At 35.4% G+C, this 25809-nt stretch overlaps 1 protein-coding gene across 1 annotated transcript in view; it reads left to right on the top strand.

Moving 5' to 3' along the window:
- The window catches only part of Smp_170870 (putative rgs-gaip interacting protein gipc), a 124503-nt gene that overhangs the window by 95488 nt on the left and 3206 nt on the right, over window positions 1-25809 (top strand). The window contains exons 27-29 of the mRNA XM_018797902.1: window positions 6810-7194; window positions 14300-14397; window positions 24605-24686. Coding sequence (XP_018652898.1) covers window positions 6810-7194; window positions 14300-14397; window positions 24605-24686 — 565 coding nt within the window. The remainder of the gene's footprint in view (window positions 1-6809; window positions 7195-14299; window positions 14398-24604; window positions 24687-25809) is intronic.

Here is a 25809-nt window from a genome sequence, read left to right on the forward strand (position 1 = left end):
TACTGGTAGTTTATTTTTTTCCAAGTTTCTCATCAGACCCAGTTCTTGAGCGACTTATTTCAACTATGCAAAGTAATGTTATTGCCACTTATGATAGAAAGCAATGAATATATTTTATTTATGCATCGAAATTTGAAAAGACATTTAGATAAGGTTTGTCTTTGGTGACATGATTTACATTAATAATTAGATTTTAAGTGGTTCATACCATGATAACAGTTTGATTTCATTGTCTGTAAATATCATAGACGATGAATATGTGTGATTGTAGTCTCTTCGATGCTTTTCTTATTTCTAGATATTATTAACCTAATACAAAATAAAAATATGTAGCATATCTCCACATTTTGTGTAAAAAGAACAAATCAGATGAAAGTTAGAGCTTGAAATGAAGCTCTTAGTAAAAGATATCTTCTTATATCTAGCATTCGCTCACTCAATCAGTCAGTCACAACGTAGAACTTCGTACATACGTACATCAGTTCGAGTTGACATACCACATTAGCATAGAGATGCAGTTGTCGATTCAAATCCCATAGTGGTAGAAGTAGTAAAAGAATAAGCAGTAGTCGGAAAGATTAGGGTTTGAAGATGTTATTCAAGGAGTATAATCCAGTGAAATAAGTTTGGAAAGAGAAAAAAAGATAGAGACATGAAGAATTCAGATGATTATAATTTGGTAGAACATAAAGAGTGGATGCACATTCACTCACTAGATGAATATATTTTTGTCAGAAAAGGGTTTTGTGGATATTATAGTAATTTAATAATTGAGTTCGTGAGTCATTTCAAGCTAGACCACCATAGTAAACCTGGAAGCACTGGACAGTCGTTTTGTCCTAGTGTGGGACTCCTCAACACTGCGCATTCACAAGCATTAAACATTGAGCGGTAGATTTACTACAGATTTATAGACATGTATCCTACCCCATCGTAAGTCGATTCTCTATTTTGTTAGTATACTTATACATATTAGTACGTATTCTATCAACACATTACACAAGAACAATAAATTATCCATATAACTGTGGTCCCTTCACAAACTTCATTATATGAGAATTCAGTAGTATTTCAATTGAAAGTTTTTCTACAAAGAAAGAAAAAATTAGCTTACACTGAATTATGAAACGTCAGAAAATTCAATTTTTCAATTCACTGGGATATAACAAATATATTATTTGTATTAGTAACATTACATTTCGTTCTACAGTTTAAGTTCCCGTCAACGTACTTGATCTTCCAATAAGTCGTCATATGAATAACTGTCAGAATAGTAACTAGTGTTATACTCTGGTCATCAATGACATATTTGTTTCATAGAATATAGTCTCACTTCCATAATACTCATTTGAGTTCTTTACTGAAGTTAGATTAATATGAGTAATTGATGATTAGATAACTTAATGATCAACTATTTTCATACACTTTATCTTTGTTGTTCGCTTTGTTTCACTTTATATATCTGACTTACAATCGTTAGAAGTAATCTATATTCGAAGATTTCAAATATTTGACTAGCTTATACACTAATATTAACATAATGATCCCAAACTGATAAGAAGTTGGTTATTATTACTGATTTACTTCAGATAGTCCTCTTGCTACTATTATGACAAGTAATTGTAGGTTATCCTAAAATTTCATTTATTTTTGTGAAATCCGTTATATATATATACCGTTCTCGCCTATTTTAATGGGCGATGCTTGTTTCTTTAGAAGTAGATCGGTAAAGAGGTATGTGAAGCCAAACCAAGATATGGAATTAGTCTTTGTAATCATTCACTTATGATCTGATCTACTTTGATAGAAACTAATCATTTAGTTGAAATCTAAATAATAATATCAATCAGTGACTACAGACACTTTTTAACATTGTTCAGAATTGTTCACAATGGTATAGCTCTATTTACACTTCATCTACTCTTGAATCTACAGTTCTATTACTCCTTAAAACTAAAACAGTTTACTTCACTTAGTACTGTTGGTTTGAATCTTTCCATTGATGTTTAGGACTGCAACTTGTCAGTCTCTTATTGGCCATATGTGCATACTGTGCGTATTGTCTCGATATTGCCTTAATTCACAAGCATTATAAGTAAAGATAGATAGTGGCTAGCAGTGGAGTCCAGGACGCGTCACAAATAGGACGAAACGCGCGTCCAGGATTCCACTACTAGTCACTATCTATCTTTACTTATAAAACAGTTTACATTTTACATTTCTGATGCAAAACTTCAATGACATTCTTTGCATGATTATAAAGTTCATGGTTTGAACCCCGGTTGAGTTGTCAATTTAAACTACTGAAGAGCTGAAAACTGATATGAAATAAGTAATCAGTGCCTACTATTGATTGATAATGATTGTAAAATATGACAAATCGACTAAAGTTCAGAATATAAACTATTATTATTAGTGGCTTTATTCAATATTATATTTTGATACAATATAGAATTCTCAGTACGAGGCATTTCAACAAGCTTTTTTACCAAGAAAAAAACAAAAAAAGAAATGAAACAAAGGTGAAAAAATATCTGAGTCTATACAAGTTATCCAGTTTAAGATATGCTTAAGAATACAGATTATTGACTAAGTTAACTTTAACAACCTGTTCTTCACAGTGTATATTTGCTAGGTAAGGTATTATAGAACTTTTATAGGTTTGCTTGCGTTCATGGATTTTGATGAAGTGTATGGAATGAAGTGGATGATTAGTATATGATAAGATAACACAACTAGTGGATACCAACTCAATAGTTTTAGAGTAAAGACTTCTCCACGAGACCTAAGGATCCGGACACCTACCACTAGTAAGGTGGTGAATGCCCACAATTAAATAATCAATAACATCGATAGACCAGCTACCCAATGATTTCTTCATTTCATTACAGTTTTTGAACTAAATTCACTCAATGATGGTTAACTACAAAACTTTACCATTCACTACAGATCTCTATACAAGAAATACACTTTCATTCTGTTTAATATTCAATCTTAACTATTATTTATAATGTCCATGGTATGTATATTAGAAATAAGTAGTAAATGGAAATAAAGAAAATTAAAAGTTAAATTTTTTTCATTTCTTATGAATAAATTATGTAAATTAGCATTGAATTGATGAAAGTGAATAGTAAAAGTCAAAAAAAGAACTACTCAATTAACTATCAGAAGGGGGTTTTCTGGAGATTTAGTATTTTCATCCAACGGTGTTAATGTCTAACTTCAACTGATGCACGAAGTTGAGCAGCCGTTCACCAATTGTCCTCAGTGAGTTGATATCTCTACAACAGACGTGGTTCGAACTCCACTGGTCACTGCTTCTCACTAGAACTCCTGGATGTACTTCTCGAAGTCAGTCACTAGTACCGGCTCAGTGGTCTCTCGGTCAAGGGCTCTGGCTCGAGACTGATAGGTCCTGGGTTCGAATATCGTGAGGCGGGATCATGGATGCGCACTGCTGAGGAGTCCAACAATAGGACGAAACGGCGTCCAGTGCTTCCAGGTTTTCCTTGGTGGTCTAGCTTCAATTGACCCATGATTTCAACTATGAAAATACTCAAATAGCTAGTGATCATAATAGTATTCTAGTAGACTATGATTCAATGATAATCAAATGATGAATCTTACAATTGAATAACATAGTCATTCTCAGTAAGCAAAGATGAATAGTGGCTAGCAGTGGAATCCAGAAGGCCCGTCAATTCGTCCTATTTGAAACTCGTCAGCTGGATGTACCTGCATCTCAGACTTGCTGATGTTCACTCTAAGACTCAAAACCATTATCGTTCACTTCAAACGCCATTGCGTTATCCACTTAGCTACTGAGTCCTGATAGCCAATTAGAGACTGATCGATTTCAGTCCTAAAAATCAATGGGAAGATTCAAACAAACAATACTAAGGGAATGGTCATTCTCAGTTTAACTATAAACTATTCATGTATATGTAATCATTAAGAAAACAGAAACGAAACGAATTTATCAGAAGAGCTATTTTGTGAATATTATAGTAATTTTAATAGTTGAGATCATGAATCAATTGAAGCTAGATCACCATGGAAAACCTGGAAGCATTGGACGGTCGTTTCAACGTATTTTGGGACTCCTGAGCAGTGCGCATCCACGATCCGGCCTCACGAGACTCGAACCCAAGATCTATCAGTCTCGCGCGTGGGCGCTTAAACTCTAGAACCACTGAGCCTTCCGGCATCCAACTGTGTTAATGTCTAACTTCAACCAATCCACGAAATTGAGAAACCGTCCATCATTGTCTCCAGTGAGTTACTATCTCAAGACAGATATGTTCCGCGCGTAACACCTATAAGTCCTGTGTCCGAATCTTGCGATGCGGAATCGTGAATGCGCACTGCTGAGGAGTCCCACAATAGGACGAAACGGCCGTCCAGTGCCACCAGGTTTTCCATGGTGGTCTAGCTTCAACAATAAACGAAATTATCTTAAAAATCAATAAATAGGATGCAGTCAGATTTCTACTTATAATTTCATGAAGTATATACGAAAAAAATTATCAGATAATTAGGCAAGATATTAACTTTCATATTTATATTTTATTTGACAAACATCAAGAGTAAAAATTGGAAAAATAACAAACAACTTTCTATCTTGAACGTTATTTCTCGATTTCGATCCTGTCGACAAGTACTGAGAAGGATTGAAAATAGGTAGATACGCTCTGTTGATGAGTCTCTTACTAGAATGAAACGACCGACCATTACTTCTAGGTTTTCACTGGTGATCCAACTAAGATTGGTTTGTTATTTAAACTAATAAGATTTCACATTTTCCACGAATCTCCTTATGTTAACGTGTCTTATATAAGCATCAATAAGAGAAACCGGTATGCTAACAATAACAAATTCATTCATTCATGAAACTATCAGTAATGTAGACCGTGACATGTTCCTACTAAAGCTTTGATTATTCTATCCATCTTAACATCTTATCATGTGTTTCTTTTTCTTTCAATAGTCTTATTCTTAAGTATTAGGTAAATTATCGTCTAGTCAGTCCGTTTTTCATATTAAGCAAACAGTATCAATCCAACATTTTGGCGAATTCTGACAAACTTTTTGATAAAGTTTAAATAAATTTTGATGTTAGCAATATAAAAAAAAATCCTGAAATCATATTCCCTCCTATTTGGGACTCATTAGTAAGATTGTGGTGTATGCTACTGATACTGACAGATATAAGTAGTATGTAGCACCAATTAGAAGTAGAATGCCCGCCAGCAGATGATTGAATTGAAGGGTTCAGGAAAAGAAATATCGAGCAATTGTAATAACAACAAGATTGAAAGACTGATGAAGCAAGTACAGAAAAACTGAAGGGAATTGTGTAAATAATGTGTTCAATGTATAGTTTTCGTATTTTATCAAAGTTGCCTGTATTTTTCACAAAACAATGAGTTGGTTTTCTCTTTCACCCGGTTTCTCGTTCACTACAAGACATTTAGTCCGTGTAAAAGATTCCAATACAAGATACAATCCAAATTTACTAAAATGTATGAACAAAGGTATTATCAAGGTGATTCTTACATGATGCCCCTATCCTAACAGAGAATAATCGAATACAATCCTAAATGTGAACAACGCATAACTTTGGTTGAATGTTGTGAAAATCAATAATGGACGACTCAAATTGATCTTCAATCAGTAATCAGTTACATTTTCTTTGTTACTAGTAGCTTTCTCATTAGGCAAATCAGTTCATTTGTCCTCTGATAGATTACTCATTTAATTGTACCGTTTATACATTAATCTTTTTATCACCAATACAAATGATGTAACTCAATGGGAAATATCCAGTCAGTCATTCAGTCAGTCACAACGTAGAACTTCGTACGTACGTACTTACATCAGTTCGAGTTACCATACCACATTAGCACAGAGATTCAGTTGTCCATTCAAATCCCATAGTGGTAGAAGTAGTAAGAGTTTAAGCAGTAATGTGAAAGATTGGGGTTTGAAGATGTTATTCAAGGAGTATAATCCAGTAAAATAAATTTGGAGAGAGAAAAAAGATAGAGACATGAAGAATTCAGAAGATTAGAATTTGGGTGAACACAAAGAGTGGATGTACCTGAACTATTGCAAACGATTTTGAGCCATGTCATTCAAGGTCTCTAACCATCGGTTGCTATCATCTCGCGAATCCCAACCAGGTAGTCTACACCTATCAATATGGCTCAGTCCACTTGTCAGTGACTTCATGGATTTATGCCACGTTTTGGTCTGGCCGCCCTTAGATTTCTTTCAACCTACTCCTACATCATAAAAAGAGAATTGAGAAATATACTTCCAACTAATAGATCAAAAGTTTGAAAGTCCATTTCACTTTCTTTGCTTTGAGTGATTGAGTTATACCATGAACTCTTACAAAAAAACGGTATGATTTTAAGCCTGAACTCAGAGTAAATGAGTAAATTTTAATTAATTATCAAAAGGGGAGTTTTGTGGAGATTTTATTAATTTTTTTATAGTTAAAATCATGAATCGATTGAAGTTAGACCACCATGAAAAAACCTGGAAGCACTGGACGGCCATTTCGTCCTATTGTGGGACTCCTCAGCAGTGTGCATCCACTACGCCGCCTCGCGAGATTCAAATCCATGACATATCAGTCTCGCGCTTAACCTACCATTAACTCTTACAAACAAACAGTATGATTGTAAGTCTGGACTCAAAGTAAATGTGTAAATTTTAGTTACCAACATCAGTGTATAACTTATTTCTTCATTTTACCCCACGCCTCTCTTTCTTTTTTTTTTCTATTTTTTACTATTTAGATAATGTTTTGTACCAGAAATACACATAAATTAGATATGGATAAATTATTAACTTATGAAATTGGTTTAAATGATTTTTTATTTGCTCATATAAAAGGACAACCAAAAGAGATTAAAATACGTAAAACAAATGATTTATTTGGTTTAACTCTAACAGATAATGGTTGTGGTATAGTTATTATAAAACGTATTAAACCTGGTAGTTTTATGGATAAAGTATCTAAAGCTTGTGGGGATTTTATACAACCTGGTGATCAAATTGAAAAAATTAATAATATATCATTTAATGGTCGACGTCATTATCATGTAGCATCATATTTACAAAGTATTCCAATAACAGATGTATTTTGTCTACGATTAATATCACCAGAACGTTGTCCAATGTGTAAGTGTATTTATTTATTTATTGATTTATTTAAACACATAAATATTGGTACAAAAAAGCACCAGATACATATGCGCCAAACAAATCTCATTCGATTTGTGTGAAGGCTGTGATACTGACCAGGTGCCCAAACTGAAGGAGGTGGTTTTCTTAGGGGGCCACACCCCGAGCCTTTGACCTAGAGGTCTAGTCCACAAGGCAGTGGAGCATCGTGAGGAGATGCAGTCCCATGGTAGCCGGTGACCAACGATTAGTTCATACGCCATTTGTTCCCTCAGGATTCTGGAGCACATGTACACCATAAGTTTGGAATGAGGATTTTCCAACTCCCCTAGGTGGATTCGCCATATCTATCAACACGGATAAGGCGCCGAACATTCGCTTTTCGTCCTCTCAATTTTGTAAACAACACCTGTGGTGCGAGAAGGCAGTGAGTAAGACTTCCCTGGTAGAGTCTATATACGCGTGGCCATGTGAGAGCATTTCGAGAGGGAGAGCGGACTCTCCCCACTCTCGGCTGTACCAGGGCATTTGGGGGCATACATAGTAGACGTTTCAACTAACTCATAAGATATAGATTCACATCTTTACTTAGTATCATGTGTTTATTTTAAACATTCTCACTCAATCGTTCCGTATTATACATGCAATGTTTCAAAAATATGCATTCTAACCGTATTTTCTAACTTCATAGACGATATTTCAAAGGTAGAAATTAGAGCATAACAGAGTGAAGATAAACACTGGTGAATTATTGTATGAGGAGAGCTTGTGACATTTGCTTAGTTTACAGCTAATTTTATGTATAAAAATGGATAAAATTTGAAGCTTATGTCTTCGAAAGCCATTCTATTTTAATGTGGGTGTTTTGTGTTTTATAACATAGATCTACCATAAAAACATTGGAAGTACTGAAAAACTTTTCTTTTCAGTACGAAACTCATAAATAGTGCATGGCTACTAACAGTTGAAGTTCGAAAATAGGACTTGGTAGTATGGAATTCGTAAATTTGAAATATAGTGACACCTGTAGCTCCTCCGAGGGCTACTGCCGGCCCCAAGCACGGGTATAGGAGGAGGGTCGGGCATGGGGTTAGCAACCCCATCCCGTAGAAAACCAACTCGCATAAAAAACGCTAACCAGAAAAAAATTATTCAAACCATGTAAACTCTGTCCCGGGAGTTGAAGGAATAATTATTACGTCTCATGATGAAAGACGAGTTCCTTCGGAAGTCATGAGGCCGATGCAACTTCTAACAACCAGAGCGACAATTTTTATAAGTACATGGAATGTCCGGACAATGTGAGAGAGAGAGGAAGAGTCTTCCAAATTGCTGCAGAAATGAGAAAATACAACCTGGAGGTGCTTGGGTTGGAGAATGCTGGTCGGCGGCCTATGCTCCATTGGGAGTAACAGGCGTAAGTAAAGTAGGATGTGTTTGTTGATATACGATTCTTAAGAGTTCAATGTGAGATTAAAACAGAAGTCAAGTCCTTCCGCATTTCCAATGGTTGTCTAATTAATTAGTCCATTATCATTATTTTACTTAATCATTTAACAATATTATGATCGTGATTTTCTCAAAATAATTTCCAAATAAATAGCAAATTATCTGAGTATGAATCTTTAACACCATTAATTATTCGATATATTTAAGGTTAGAATTTGACGAATAAATAATAATTTTAATAGTTGAGATCATGAATCAATTGAAGCTAGACCATTATGGAAAACCTGGAAGCACTAGACGGCCGTTTCGCTCTATTATGGGACTCCTCAGCAGTGCTCATCCACGATCACGCTTCGCCAGATTCGAACCCAGGACCTATCAGTTTCGCGCACGAGCGTTTAACCACTAGAATAAATAATACTGCAAATCAAGTAATCTAACTTAACAAATGGAATTCTAACATTTCCATGGAACTAAACAAACATAACACTGATTACTACTTATTGATCAGTTACTTGTAAAAAAAACCTGTTTTCTATAAATTAGCTTATAGATTATGTAAATAATGAAAATATCTAGATCCAGTATGTATGTTACTTGTAAGTATCTAATATAAATATGATATATTGTAACTTATCTATCAAGTACAAATATCTGTACTTAGTTTCATGGTATAAATTCTACATGAAGTCTTATGGTACTCTCATCTGATCACTCGAATCGAAATAGACGCTATCAAATTCAAATATGCAAAATAATCATTTAAAGTCTAGCATCAGAGCTTGAAGTCACGAACTTCTAGTCTAAGCCATGTTGATAGATGCAGATTACTTGGTTAGGGTCCGCGAGACTATCGTGACCAATAGTTGGAGACTCTAGGTGACATGGCTCAGAATCGATCACTGGCGCAGGTATATACACTTTTTATCTTCCCTTAAACCTTGAGATTGAAATTGCTTCATATCTGTCTTCTTTCCTATACTATATTCTTATATACAACCTTTCTTTTATATATTACCACTATTAAATTGACTACTTCTATGAATTCGGTGTTCATCTTGTTGTGCTAACGAGATATAGCAACTTGAACCGATGCATCTATGTGCCTAGTCCTACGTTGTAGCTGACTGACTGAATGACTGATAATATCCTTCCAAAATGTTATCTATACTCCTGGACTAAATTCACTGATGTAACTTTCAATTTCATGAGATCATTTTAAAAAGTCCTAACAAACTCTTTCTTCGAATTATGTTTTGTTTCTAATCCTAAAGACTCCATGGACACGAAACTTTTAATTTTTGTGTTTACCTACATATGTTACCAGTGATATCAGTCAAGGAACTTAGGACAGTATTATTTGAATCGGAATTATTAAAACTGGTAGTAGAAGATAGGAAATGTAGTTTGATAATGGAATTAGAAAAAATATCAGGTGATCAGAACGTAGTTTCATCGTCAATAGGTTAATATCAAATCCTATTAATGACAGAAGGATGATTATCACATCGTGGCTCCCTTCTTTGTGAAAAAGTGCTTCTCCTTGTAGCCTTGACGACCTGAGAGCAACAGCATAGTACTCAAGAGACAATTGTTTAAGACTAGTCACAAGTGGCATTTTTGGATAGTTTTAGTATAACCTTTTAAACTATCATACAAAGGATTATGATTTGTTCAGTTATAATCTTGGTTAACTGATTAACAGGACGATTGCTTTGCATCACTACGTGATTTCATTATCTATCTTCAGGATCGATCAAGCAATAAAAAGAGGTGTAAAGATGGACTGGTATTGATCTACTTTTACTTCTTTCAACTTTCCAAATGACTTTATCAACTGTCTAACTTTAAGATGCCGTCCAAAACACCCGAATAAATACACATGTATGTTTATGTTACCAACATCTAGATGATTTCAGACTGCACATCATCTGCTCTATCTGTTTTCGCTGATGAATTTACTGAATTCATTGTTACTGCCTTCATTGGTTTACTTTCAATTGTATGTGGCGATTTCAATTCATGTGACTGCAGCTCCCTTACATCACTAGGTCACCAAAATGTAGTACATTTCCCTACTTGTTTGGAAGCTCATTTAGACTTCGTTTTCATTAATGATGTGACTACATATGTGACTCGTAAACATGCTCCATTGTCTGCCTCGGATGACTAAATAATTCGTGTTCTACCTAAAGTATATGGAAAACATGGAAAGAGTACACTCTTACACCAGACGAAAAAAGTCATATATAGGAATTACTCAGAAGAAAACATACGACTAATTGGGAATTATTTACAGACGACTCACTGAAAAACACCACTGATGTTATCACCTGTTATCTTAAATTCTGTTTTGATATGTGTTGTCCTACTGAAACCATTTTTTCAAGTTCTGATCGACTTACATCTCCACAACTAAAACGACTATGGAGGGTGAAAGAAAGAATGTACAAGGAGACAAACACTACTGAAGTTCGTAAGCTAAATGGTCTAATAAACCTAGAGATTAGACAAATTAGATTTTTCTACTCATTGGGATATTACAAATATATTATTTACTTATAATAATCTACCCAAATCTCAATTTATCCGAAATAACCAAGTCAAACCTTGATAATGATACCTACCAGAGATTAAACGTCTCAACTCTATGTTCTCTCAGAAACTCCTATGATGTAAAAACTCTCAAAGTATGTGGAAACTCTTGAAAGAACTTATCGACGACAGACAGGTTAGAAGCGATAACCAGCTGAATGTTTGTGACTTAAATAAGTCTTTTGTAAGTCAGTCATCTGATGTCATGCTCCCTATATTCACAGGTTTTAAAATAGTTCTGTTCCTCGTTTCATTGAAAATGATGTCCAAAAATGTCTTCAGTCACTTAATTCATCCCAATGTTTAGGACCTGATGGTATCCCCAACCTTCTTTTTTAAAGAAATGTACTGACCTTCTATGTTATCCATTCGTGAATATCTTTAACAGATCTTTCTCAAATAATGTCATACAGAAAATGTGGAGAAAGATAAAAATAATCTCTATACCTAAGATAGTATCTGGTGATAAAAATGTGAAACTTAGACCCATAGCAATAACTTCACATTCCCTCAAAATAATGGGAAAATTATTGATACTCCTACTTCAACCTGCAGCTTAAGAGCACAGCGATCCTTATCAGCTTGTTCACAAATGTAAAAGAAGCATCTTAGATACCGTTGCTGTTCTGCATCACAATGTAGTGTTCGTCATGGAAAAGGGTCAGAAGTATGTTGTATGGGCTTTTCTGGATTATACTTCTGCTTTCGATTCCATCCCAAGACACCTCTTACTTAACTGGTTGATCAGCGTCAATACTGACGGCTGGATAATCAATTGGTTATGTTCCTACCTCTCTGGAAGAGAATAGTACACTGTGTTTGGAGGAAAGTGTTCAACGTCTCTACTGTCTAGTGAGGGTGTGCCATAAGGAGCTGTTCTTTTACTTCTCCTTTTCTCTTTTTTTTCTTCATGATCTACCATCTTACACTGAAAACACTTTTGTGAAATATGCGGACGACCTCACTGTATGTATGCCAATTTCTCCTTCTTTATATTTCATAGAAATGAATGATTTTATGTCTCGTATTGAATGGTGATCTGTTGGTAATGGTCTCTTATTTAATCCGTCCAAATCTCAACCTGTTAACTTCAGCCTGAGATATGGACTGCACTTATACACTATTTTAGGGCCCCATAATGCTTCTGCCGTTGGTGACTTCTTGATAAACACAGTGTCTAAGGTCAATAATCTTGTGATTACTTTTTCCTCTGATCTCTCTTGGTCCTCTCATGTTTTACTGTTATCGGAAAAAATTTACCGTTTGACTTACTATATGTGGAGTTCAACCAGGTCTGTTCTGAGATATCAACTCATTGAAGACAATGGTGGATGTGTCACTCGATTTCGTGGATTGGTTGAAGTTAGATATTAACACCGTGAGATGCCGGCCAACTCAGTGGTCTAGAGGTTAAACATTCGCGCGCGAGACTGACAGGTTCTGGATTCGAATCTCGTGAGGCGGGATTGTGGATGCACACTTCTGAGGAGTTTCATAATAAGACGAAACGGTTTTGCAGTGCTTCCAGATTTTCTACGATGGTCTAGCTTCAATTGATTCATGATCTCAACTATTGGAAATCAATTTTTATTGGAAAAAAAAAATCAAAAATGGAAATATTTATTTATTCTTATTGTTATTATGATTACTCTCCTACATTCACTAATATATAGACATGCATGGATACACTACACACACATATATATTCATGTGATTGTGATGAAATTATGAAATAAACGATTAACTGGTGTTGGTGATAATGTTTGTTATGTAATCAATGTAGAACCACCTCAATGAAATGAATGTATATATATAGACATTAAAATCACAACTAATCATAAATTCCATATATTAAATGTTTATCATCTTTCACTATTGTGCCAAATGAATAGAACACTTTATTTTTAGTTCACAAACTAATCTTAGTTAGATAACTATAAGTCTGGAAGTATTGAACAGCTGTTTCGTCTCAGTGCAGGACTCATCAGAAATTCACATCCACGAACACACTGTTGGGGATCGAACTCATGACGTTCAGTCTCATATTCATGGACTCCTAGTTTCTAGAATACCGAGTTGCTATCAAGTGGTGCATATGTCTAACTGCAATCAATCTGTGGTATTGCGAGGCTATCTTTACCTTCCTGACATACAACACAGTTAAACTCCATTCTTTAAGATAATAAAGGGAGCTATGTGAATGTAATTCTACTAAATTTATCTGTCCAGTGTTACTGATTTTTCACTAGCTGTGTAACTTAGATTTGTTCGTTATATCTTGGTAAACATTTATCAATCTTCACAACTGCCATACTAAATAAATCACATTTAATATGTACTAGTTGGCTTTATTACTTACTTAAAGTTTTCATACTGATACAAAGAATAGAACTAAGTGCAGATTGACATTTGTTTACATTCTGACCGTCATTTTCATCAGTCAGTCCTTGTCTCCATAGATGAAGGCTTATAATCTCAATAATGGACTTATTGCCTTGATTTGAATTTAAGCATTATTTACTCGGTGATCGCAATATACTCGATCAGTGCTTCAAAGAAATATGTAATCAGATATTAGTAAAGTACAAATGTCCTCTACTTTTAAAAGTCACGTCTTACAGCCATGAGTTAATGCTGAATAAATAGCTACACAATGTACACACACATTCGTTGGAGGACAGAATTATTTTAAACATTCCATTCTGTTAGATAGTGGCTAGCAAAGGAATCGAGGACGCGCGTTTTGTCCCATTTGGGACTCATCAACTAGATATACCTGTATCTCAGAGTTGATGTGTCACTCTTGGACTCGTACCCACTAACTTTCGCTTCAAATGTCATCGTGTTATCCACTTACCTACTGATTCCTGATAGATACCTGTTTGTGCAGGTGGATGAGACGAGCGTCCTGGATTGCACTGCTAGCCACTACCCATCTTTGCTTGTAACAAACGAAGCATAATGTAATATTGACTAATTTTATTCTATGTATAAGAATTTATATTGAACTGATTTTTTGTTATACATTTGCCCTTTTTGTACATTCTACACCATTCAGATATGATCAATTCACGTTCAAAAAATAAAAATAATCATATTGGATCCGGTAAAAGAACTATTCGATTTAAACAAGATGGTAATATAGAAGAAAATGAGGTAAACAAATGTAATTATAATTTTATATCATTATCATTATTACTTCTGTAATCATGTTGGGACTCAGACATTTATCATTCATTTCAATGGATAATGATCTTCCAATATCACTATTGTTCAAAGAGGATTACTGTTGTAGTGTCGTGCTTCGCTAATCGTTCACTTCAATAACTGTTATAATACAAATCTTAACGGTATATAATGTCAGAAGGCGAAGAGAAGCGGTAACTACAGTTTTATTGTCAAATAACGCAGGTCAGAAAGCTATAAGCACATGAGCAAATATCGGTGAGACTATAATTTATGGACAACCTTTGAGCAATGTTAAAATAACCTTTAAAATGTCATCTACTTACTAGGGTTAACTGAGGGTTATGAATTAGTACAAGGAACTAGGATTAGGATTCATAACTAAACGTTAGGGTTAGAAATTATGTTTAATGTTTTCATCACGAACTGACAGCTATAATGCCAAAATGGTATTTAGCCAGATGAGTGGATAAATCTCGCGCCGAAATCTAAGACCTGCTATCTTAAATCTGATTGGTTCGTCCATAAATTATAGTCTCGCCCAAATATCAGTGAGCAAAGTAAAAATGACACGCATTGGAGATGGCGGGGAAACCAACTCACTTTCATCAAGCGTCAATCAATATTTATAGTTAAACGAGAATAAATGACAGATATGTGATAAATAGGATAAGAAGGGTACACACACCTACGCTCATATGAAAATGGTTAGGGTTAATAAGTGATTATTTAACAAAGTGAAAATATGATTCATGATGGATAGGTGAATTGACTTATCCAGAAGTTAGAATAAGGCATATGTGCTTAACATAACAACCGATACTACACTGTTCTCATAGAAACATGATAGAGGGTTTAAAAAAGTAACTTACAAAATCAATGAAGAAGTGTTCTAATGGGTGCTGATATCACTTCATTTTGTTGTTTATATTTATATATACTTGTGATTACATATCAGTCCTACAGGAGGTCAGTTGCAGCCCGAACAGCTCAGTGGTAACGTCTCTGACTATGAAGCTGAGTGACACGGGATGGAATCTGTCAGAGAGCACCAGTTCTCTCAAGATTACAGGTACACCTTGCTGACGAGTGCCAAGTAGCACGAAACCTGGGTCCAGGGTTTCCTGTTGACCACCTCCAACCACCATCTTATACTTGAACTGTAAATATTTTCTTTGTGAAGCTTATCAATTTTAAAATCTTTAGTTATTATTGATGAAACTTTATTTGATAATCATTTAGTATTATCAAAGTGTTAACAGATAATTTAAAACCGTAGAAAGAGAGCATAAAGAGAGTTTTGTCTTAGTCACTCACTCTTCGGTAGCATTCACCTACAAAGGGTAAACTGAGTTGACGATAGTACCCTCAAGTACGATAGCTAGTGGGATAATTTAAATGCCATTTGATTTTTAAAGATTTGGTTTATTTAATTATTGATATTCTGACTTGACTTTCATCATTTTTAGTTGACTTATCTGTGTATCTAGTACGTAATAGCTTGACATTATGATACATGTTTACACAAAATAGATGTAATATACGTAGCAGTGGAATCTAGAATATTCATTCCTCCTCAATTAAGACTTGTCAGATACATATACCTACACCTTAGAGTGAATGTCCACTTCTTGATTCGAGTCCAGTACATTTACCTAAGTTTCAGTGCGTTGATGTTTATAGTGTAAGTTACAAGTGTGGTATATGTTACTTATGTTAACAAATATAAATAGCATGTAACATTGTTCGAAAGTGAAATGTTTTTTCAAAACAGTATTGAGTAGAATAGAATGAAGAGAACAGAAAAAGAATTAGAATAAAAATAGACGACATTGTAATTAGACAATACATTGTAGATTCATATGCAACAAATCCACCTGCTTCGTTATTTTACACAGATGATTTGTCAGTTCCCAAATGTTGTCCAATTTTTTTCCAGTTTTCAACCTAAAACCTTTTTACAGTTTTCAATAACTGCGAGATTTGTTTATTGGTATTCGAATAATGTATGTGTTTTTGATTAACTTCATATTATTGGTGTGATTTTTTGAAGGGTCTTATGTTTACACAAAATAGATGTAATATAGGTAGCAGTGGAATCTAAACTATTCATTCCTCCTCAATTAAGACTTGTCAGATACATATACCTGCACTATAGAGTCAATGTTCACTTCTAGATTCGAGTCCAGTACGTTGATGTTTACAGCTTAAGTTACTAGTTTCTTTATTCTAGCTCATTAGTCTTAAATACAAAAAAACAAATCCTCCATTCCATTGACAACGTTGAATGACATGGCTGAAAATCGTTTGCAATGGCGAAGGTGCATCCACTCTTTGTGTTCTCCCAAATTCTAATCTTCTGAATTCTTCATGACTATCTTTTTTCTCTCTCCAAATTTATTTTATTGGAATACACTCCTTGAATAACATCTTCAAACCCTTATCTTTCACATAATACTTATACTCTTACTTCGTCTACCACTGTGGGATTTGAATCGACAACCGCATGTCTGTGCTAATTTGGTATGGTAACTCGAACTGATGTACGTACGTACGTACGAAGTTCTACGTTGTGACTGACTGACTGACTAATTGACAACCACATTCTATCTATTTCATCTAAACTTAAGGACTCTATATTCATAATACAATAATTGACCTTAAGGCGGCATTTGACTCCGTTGATCGTGAGGTTCTATGGCAGTGTTTGTCAGTGAAAGGAGTACCAAAGAAGTACATTAACCTCATAAAGGCTCTCTACTCGAACACAACTGGTCGAGTTAGAGCCTATGGCGAACTGTCATCAGAATTGGTTACCTCAAGTGGTGTTCGTCAGGGCTGTCCACTCTCCCCATTCTTGTTTAACTTTGTCGTTGACATGCTTTTAGAGATATCACTTTCATCATCTCAATCTCCTGGAGTTGGACTTTTACCGGGAGATTCACTTATTGACTTACAATACGCCGACGACATAGTTTTATTCGGTGATGACGCTGATAAAATGCAGAGTCTTCTGACCACTATAAGCAACAATGCAGGCATGTTCGGGATGCGATTCTCTCCCTCGAAGTGCAAAATGTTACTTCAGGATTGGGTTGCAGCGACACCTGAACTAGTGATAGGGAGTGAAGTAGTTGAGCGTGTTGACTGCTTCACTTATCTTGGGAGTCTCATCAGCCCTTGTGGTCTGGTGTGTGACGAAATCTCAGCACGGATACAGAAGGCTCGTCTAGCTTTCGCCAACTTGCGTCATTTATGGTGTAGGCGAGTTATCCGTCTAGCAACAAAAGGACGGGTTTACTGTGCAGCAGTTCGTTCCGTCCTACTTTATGGCAGTGAAACATGGCCGATAAGAGTAGAGGATATTCGTAGGCTACTAGTATTCGATCATAGGTGTCTTCGACGCATTGCTCGTATATCCTGGTACCACCGGCTAAGTAATGCAGATGTTAGGAAACGGGTACTAGGTAAGGATAGCAAACCGATTGATTAAGTAATGAAACTTCATCAGTTGAGATGGCTGGGACACGTGTTACGTATGCCCAACCACCGACTGCCCCGACGTGCAATGTTTTATGGTGTAGGAGCAGGTTGGAGAAAAGCTAGGGGCGGCCAGACCAAAACGTGGCATAAATCCATGAAGTCACTGACAAGTGGACTGAGCCATATTGATAGGTGTAGACTACCTGGTTGGGATTCGCGAGATGATAGCAACCGATGGTTAGAGACCTTGAATGACATGGCTCAAAATCGTTTGCAATGGCGAAGGCACATCCACTCTTTGTGTTCACCCAAATTCTAATCATCTGAATTCTTCATGTCTCTATCTTTTTTCTCTTTCCAAATTTATTTCACTGTATTATACTCCTTGAATAACATCTTCAAACCCTTATCTTTCACATAATACTTATACTCTTACTTCGTCTACCACTGTGGGATTTGAATCGACAACCGCATGTCTGTGCTAATTTGGTATGGTAACTCGAACTGATGTACGTACGTACGTACGAAGTTCTACGTTGTGACTGACTGACTGACTGAATACAATAATTTACTTTTTTTCAGACTTCAATTATATTCATAATAAGATTCCTTTCTCAAAGGAAAAAACAAAACAAACTAACTAATCAATGTCTTATATTGTCGAATCAAAATTGAATTTTGACTCAATGATATAATCATAAACTGTACTTAACGTAAAACATTTCAGTTTTATTTTTAACTGATTTGTATTTCAGATGTATCTATGCATGTTCTTGTGTATCTATGGAGGTTTTTATGTGTATCTATGCAGGTTTTTGTGTGTATCTATGCGTGGGTTTTGTGTATCTATGCATGTTTTCGTGTTTGTATGTATGTATCTATGTAAGTGTGTATGCTTGGTATTAATTTCAAGTTTGATTTAGGCTGTAATTTGAGTGAATTATTGTTTTGTACATTCATTTAATACAATTATTAGTCAAATATAGTTACTGAAGAAACTATAAAAACAAAACAACTCATTCTAATTAGGGGGTTTCCTGTGGAGATTTTTAGTAATTTTTATATATATTGTTGAAATCATGAATCAATTGAAGCTACACCACCATGGAAAACCTGGAATCACTGAACAGTCGTTTCGTCCCGTTGTGGGACTCCTCAGCAGTGCGCATCCATGATTCTACTAAGTTAATCATATTAGAAAAATAATTTGGATACTGAATGTACTACTAATGAATAAACTAACAATTACATTAGAAAAAATGTATCACTATTAAGTAAATATATATGACTAATGGTAAATGTCTTTTTATCAGTTCGTTTAATGGTAAATTTTAATATTAACTAAACATCTCTCTTTCAACCTCTCTTCTTACTAAATAAACATAAAACAGAATATAGAATACTAGAAGAATAAACAGGGGGACTATAGTTCATAGACGAGCCAATTAGAAGAGTTGGAAGGATTTCAAGGTCGTAGCGCCAATTTTAGTACTTGTTGCTCATGTACAAACGTTCCGTAGAGGATTTTAGAGAAGACGTAACAATTAAGTATCTACAATAAATGGGACTACTAAGAAGTTCCTTTATTTGTAATTGTTGTAATCAAATAGCTTGTAAACTCTTGTGCAGACTAGGGCGATGTTGTCCTTTGATATAATATATGTTGGAGCTAGAAGTCTTATAAAAAAGGAACTTTTTTTCGCTCAATTCGGATTGATACTAAGACAGGTTATAATGATTTCTGCGAACTGTATAATAAAAGCATCTGGGCAGTATCATCGATGAACACGGTGGATTTGATGCAGATGTGAAAGTGCGGATCGGCAAAGCGAGTGCAGCATATTTACAACTGAAGAACATCTGGAACTCAAAACAATTGTCTGTCAACCAACATCAAACTCACAATTTTCAATATAAATGTCGAGAAAGTTCTACTGTACGGGGAAGAAACCTGGAGAACTACGAAAGTCATCATCCAGAAAATACTGATGTTTAGTAACAGTCATTTACGCAAGATACTCAATATCCATGGGCAAGACACTATCAGCAACAACATACTGTGGTAGAGAACAAACCAGATTTCAGTGGAGGAAGAAATCAGGAAGACACGCTGGAAGTGGATAGGACACACATTGAGGAAATCACCCAACTGCATAACAAGGCAAGCCCTCACATGGAATCCTCAGGGCAAAAGGAGAAGAGGAAGACTAGAGAACACATTACGCCGAGAAATGGAGATAGATATGAGAATAATGAACAACAATTGGATAGAACTAGAAAGGAAGGCTCAAAACAGAGTGGGTTGGAGAATGCTGGTCGGCCGCCTATGCTCCATCGGGGGTAACAGGCGTAAGTAAGTAAGTAAGTATAATAAAAGCATCAGTAACATTGGCTGCAATATTTGCAGATGTTACTGAAGCTTCGGCTGTTTACTGGTATGAGTATTGTGGAGAGTATTATGACAAACTTACACAACCAGAGTACACACAAACAATAATTAAGCTATGTGGTCGAGGCTGAGAGAGCTTTTGCGACGTTATCATGGCTCCAGAGATCGACTATTATAGAGCTATATGGATGAGTTTCTCTACCTTACGCATTACAATTTTAGAACCTTTGAACCTATTTCTAAACTTGACAAGTGTTTGTACCATGCAAAAAAAGATGTGTGTATCCACTTTAATTCTTTGGTTTTGTATAATATATTTTTGCTCTATGGTGACTGTTTACTGATCGACTAACACTTCTCAAGATCACTTGAGATTCGTTCAAAGGTCTTCCATAAATTATAATCTCGCTGAATAAACATTAAGTTAACATAGTAAAATTCATTTCAAAAAAAAAGATTTTAGTTAAATAATCTATGATAACTAAGGAATTAGAATAATAGCTATTTCCTTTCAACACTTGACTACTTATCAGCACACAACCAGGTATGTTGGAAATATTAGATAATCAAATATCATACAGTCAATGAATAATAATTTTTTCCTGGTCAACGTTTTTTTAGCGAGTTAGTTTTCTACGGGATGGGGTCACTAACCTCATGCTCAACCCTCCTCCTTTACCCAGGCTTGGGACTGGCAGTAGCCCCTGGAGGAGCTACAGGCGGAGTTATACAGTAAATGAACCGAGTATATCTTTTATAGTCTGAAAATTTGAATTGATTGATAGTTTTTATTAAAACACTTGTCGTCATTTAAAAGCTGATTTTTTCGTCAGGAGTGGAATGTAGAGTCAATATTTACTCCACAAAGTTTTGATCGGTAGTTTATTCCAAATAACAGACATTTAGGTTAAACGGGGTCTTGATGTATAATGATCTTGCATTGTTCTATTTGAACTATAAGTTAAGATTAAGCCCAAGGTTTTCTTCTAATAGGAATCAGAATCTATTGTTTATTCTGTGTTTGTTGTGGCTAACTAACAGAAACGCATTTGAGCTGTGGTGAAAAATAATTATTCCTGGGCAAGGATATACTTTTCAGGATAAATGTTTGCTTGAATGATAATACAAACTGACCTAATTTAGGTAACCATGGAACATCAAAAGTAATATACAAATGTTTCGTCCTAATATAAAACTCTTCAATAGTGTGTATCCATTGCCCGATTGAGGGTCTAACTTAGAAGGTTCAGGACATGCAGAGAGCGACGAACCTTTAGACTATTGGGTTAGTATTCAATTGTTATCACGTTCAAATTAAATAATCATTACCATATTATAAAATCATCTTCTACTACCTTCGATGGATAACTGACTCATATTACAAGACATGACTGAACTCTAATAGTCAATGCTACTAGCAAGAAGTCCGGAAAATATCTTTCAAATTCAGTTCCTAGTGAAGAAGATCAACATTAAATTCAAGCAAAAAAATAAGTGAATACTTCATTACAATTAGTCATTGGAATGATACACTATAAATAAATCAACACCGCTGGATACCAGCTGGCTCAGTGGTCTAGAGGTTAAGCGCTCGCGTGCGTAACTGATAGATCCTGAATTTAAATCTCGCGTGGCGATATCGTGGGTGCTCACTGTTGAGGGATCCCACAACAGGACGAAACGGCCGTCTAATACTTCCAGGTTTTCCATGGTGGTCTAGCTTCAATTGACTCACAATATCAACTATTAACATTACTATAATATCCACAAAACTTCTTCTGATATTAATCAATATATGGTCACTAGTGACTGGCTTCAATAGGTGACCAGTGGAGTTCAACCAAGTCTATTGTGAGGTAGTAACTCACTGAAGACATTGGAGCATATGTCGCTCAATTTCGTGGTATGGTTGAAGTTATACATTATTACCGTTGGATACTGGCCGGCTCAGTGGTCTAGAGATTAAGCGTTCGCGCGCGAAACCGATAGGTCCTGCTTTCGAATCTCATGAGGCGGGATCGTGGATGCGCACTACTGAAGAGTTCCACAATAGAACGAAACGGCCGTCCACCACTTCCAGGTTTTCCATGGTGGTGTAGCTTCAATTGACTCCTGATCTTAACTATTGAAATTTAATTATCATTGAACTATCTACCAGTATAACTCAAAATTAATGGATGGATAGATGATTATTTCATGAACTAAAATATCAATGTTGAATTAAACTTCACCTAATTATCTACTATATAAGGTAATAATGAATAGGGGGTCTTTTGTTTTCTCTTAAAGACTTAATATATATATCACATGTTAACATGGTTCTTAATTATTAAACTGTCATGTTGTTGTTTTTGTGTTTTTTTTTCTTCAAAAATTTGCCAAATTTTTTTTCATTTAAAATAATTTACTACTATAAAAGAAATAGTAAATATAAATCATTTATTATGTATCGATTGTTTAGATCTTCTTAATGATGTTCAAGACTTCAGTTGATCAGTTTCTTATAGGCGAATTGCATCACCGTTTATATAAGTCGAGATGGATGGTGACTAGTAATGGAATTCAGGATACGGGTTTCATCCTATTTTTGGACTCATCAGTTGGATGTATGTACATCTCAGAATTGATGTTCATTCTGGGACTGAAATTTAATAATGTTTGCTTCAAACGCTGTCTTCAATATTAGTTGGAAGATTTAAAACCATCAGAACAAAATTAATTAGAAATTCAATCTCTTGCACTAGGTACTGGCTATCCGGACTCAGTAACTTATTGGATAACGTGATGGAATTTGAAGCAAACTGTACTATGTTCTAGTCCAGGATTGAAAATTAACGCTGGGATGTAGGTATATTCAGCTGATGGGTCTCGAATTAGACGAAAAGTGCGTACTGAATTCCACCGCTAGCCACTATCCATCTCTGATTTGAATGATAAAATAAAGCTGGAAAAAACGAACTAGATGAAAACGATTGATATCTTCATTATTTTGAATTTTCTGATCTTTAACAATTGATTGAACTTTGAGCAATGACTAATATCACATATGTTTAATCCTTCATCGTTGGTTGAATTCTATAAACCGAGTTGTAATGTGAATACTATTGACATTGCGTGAACCATATTTCTGTTTTTGGTAGTTGAATATAGTCAGTTGGAAGCTATGAACCTCGATTTCGTGATAAATAGAATTTGTCCGCAAGTTTTACCTGTAATCTTTAAGAGACTGATGCTCGAACCTGAATCGTACAACTTTACATTATAAGACGTTATCATTGAGCTATTCATATTGTATTTGATCTATAGGATATGGTATGCACATATGCCAATAAGAGACTGAATAATTGTAGTCCTAAACGTCAATGGAAAGATTCAGAAAAACAATACCAAGTGAATTTAAAGCGCATTGTATTGCACAAGATAGTGGCCATCAGTACTCAGTAGTTAAGTGAATAACGTAATGGAGTTTGAAGCGAACGGTATTGGGTCCCAGCCCCAGAAGGAATATGAACTCTGGGATTCAGGTACATCCATCTGATGAGTCCCAAATAGAACGAAACGCGTGACCTGATTTGAATGATGAGATATTAATAAAAAAATTAGTCTTGAAATAGTATTTAATATGTCGTAGGAGTGAAATACATTTGAAAGACTATTAAATTTATTTATTCATATGTTGCTTAATGTGTGACTTGTTACGTTGGTTTGATAATCTAAAGTATTTTTAATTGTAATAGTTGACATCGTGAATCAATTGAAGCTAGACCAACATGGAAAACCTGGGACCACTGGACGGCCGTTTCATCCTATTGTGGAACTCCTCAGCAGTCCGTATCCACGTGTCCGCCTCACAAGATTCGAATCCGGAACCTATCGGCCTCGCACGCGAACGCTTAACCTTTAGACCAGTGAGCCAGTCAGTATCCAACGGTGTTAATATCTAACTTCAACCAATCCACGAGATTGTGCGACACATCCATCATTGTCTTTAGTGAGTTACTATCTCACAACAGATCCGGTTGAACTCCACTGGTCACTGCTTCTCACTAGAACTTCAGGAAATATCTCTTGAAGCCAATCACTAGTTAGCATATGTTTTCCATGGTGGTCTAGCTTCAATTGATTCATGATCTCAACTATAAAAAAATAGATAATTCAGATCACAAATTATATCATCGTTTAAAGGATAGGAGAAGGCGTTGAAAGGGGTCGATATCTTTTTTAAAAAAGTCGAATTACTTTATTGAATAGATTATATCAGTCATTATCGGATGTATTATTTTCTTTATATATATCTTTGTATAGATTGTAGATGTTGAAATCGAAGGAATTCAAAGAATTAATGAAATACTTGATGATAAACTTGGTTTTGAAGATAATGAGCTTGGTAAGTGAAATGTTTGGATATTTTAGAGAAAGTTACTATTTAAAATAATGACTAAAGATGATAGGCAAAAGATGGGATGGCGGGTTGTGGGGATCCCGCCGAAAGGGGGGTTCTGGGGTCAGGGGGGGGTTTCCAGAAATGAGCGGGTTTTTTTTTTTGTTCAGAAATGGAATGGAAGGATGGTTTTTTAAAACCCTGGTGGGCATTAAAAGGGTTTTTTGGTCGGGGGGGGAGGTGGGGCAATATTTCTCCCCAAAGGTTGGATGGGAGTTTATTCCAAATACAGGCATTTAGGTTAAAGGGGGTCTGGAGGAATAAAGATCTGGCATTGTTCTATTGAACTTATAAGTTAAGATTAAGCCCAAGGGTTTTCTTCTAATAGGAATCAGAATCTATGGTTATTCGGTGTTGGTGGGGGCTAACTAACAGAAACGCATTTGAGCTGTGGGAAAAATAATTATTCCTGGGCAAGGATATACTTTTCAGGATAAATGTTTGCTTGAATGATAATACAAACTGACGTAATTGAGGTAACCATGGAACATCAAAAGTAATATACAAATGTTTCGTCCTAATATAAAACTCTTCAATAGTGTGTATCCATTGCCCGATTGAGGGTCTAACTTAGAAGGTTCAGGACATGCAGAGAGCGACGAACCTTTAGACTATTGGGTTAGTATTCAATTGTTATCACGTTCAAATTAAATAATCATTACCATATTATAAAATCATGTTCTACTACCTTCGATGGATAACTGACTCATATTACAAGACATGACTGAACTCTAATAGTCAATGCTACTAGCAAGAAGTCCGGAAAATATCTTTCAAATTCAGTTCCTAGTGAAGAAGATCAACATTAAATTCAAGCAAAAAAATAAGTGAATACTTCATTACAATTAGTCATTGGAATGATACACTATAAATAAATCAACACCGCTGGATACCAGCTGGCTCAGTGGTCTAGAGGTTAAGCGCTCGCGTGCGTAACTGATAGATCCTGAATTTAAATCTCGCGTGGCGATATCGTGGGTGCTCACTGGTGAGGGATCCCACAACAGGACGAAACGGCCGTCTAATACTTCCAGGTTTTCCATGGTGGTGTAGCTTCAATTGACTCACA

Source organism: Schistosoma mansoni, chromosome 6, assembly GCF_000237925.1.
Source record: "Schistosoma mansoni strain Puerto Rico chromosome 6, complete genome".
NCBI classification, from domain to species: domain Eukaryota; kingdom Metazoa; phylum Platyhelminthes; class Trematoda; order Strigeidida; family Schistosomatidae; genus Schistosoma; species Schistosoma mansoni.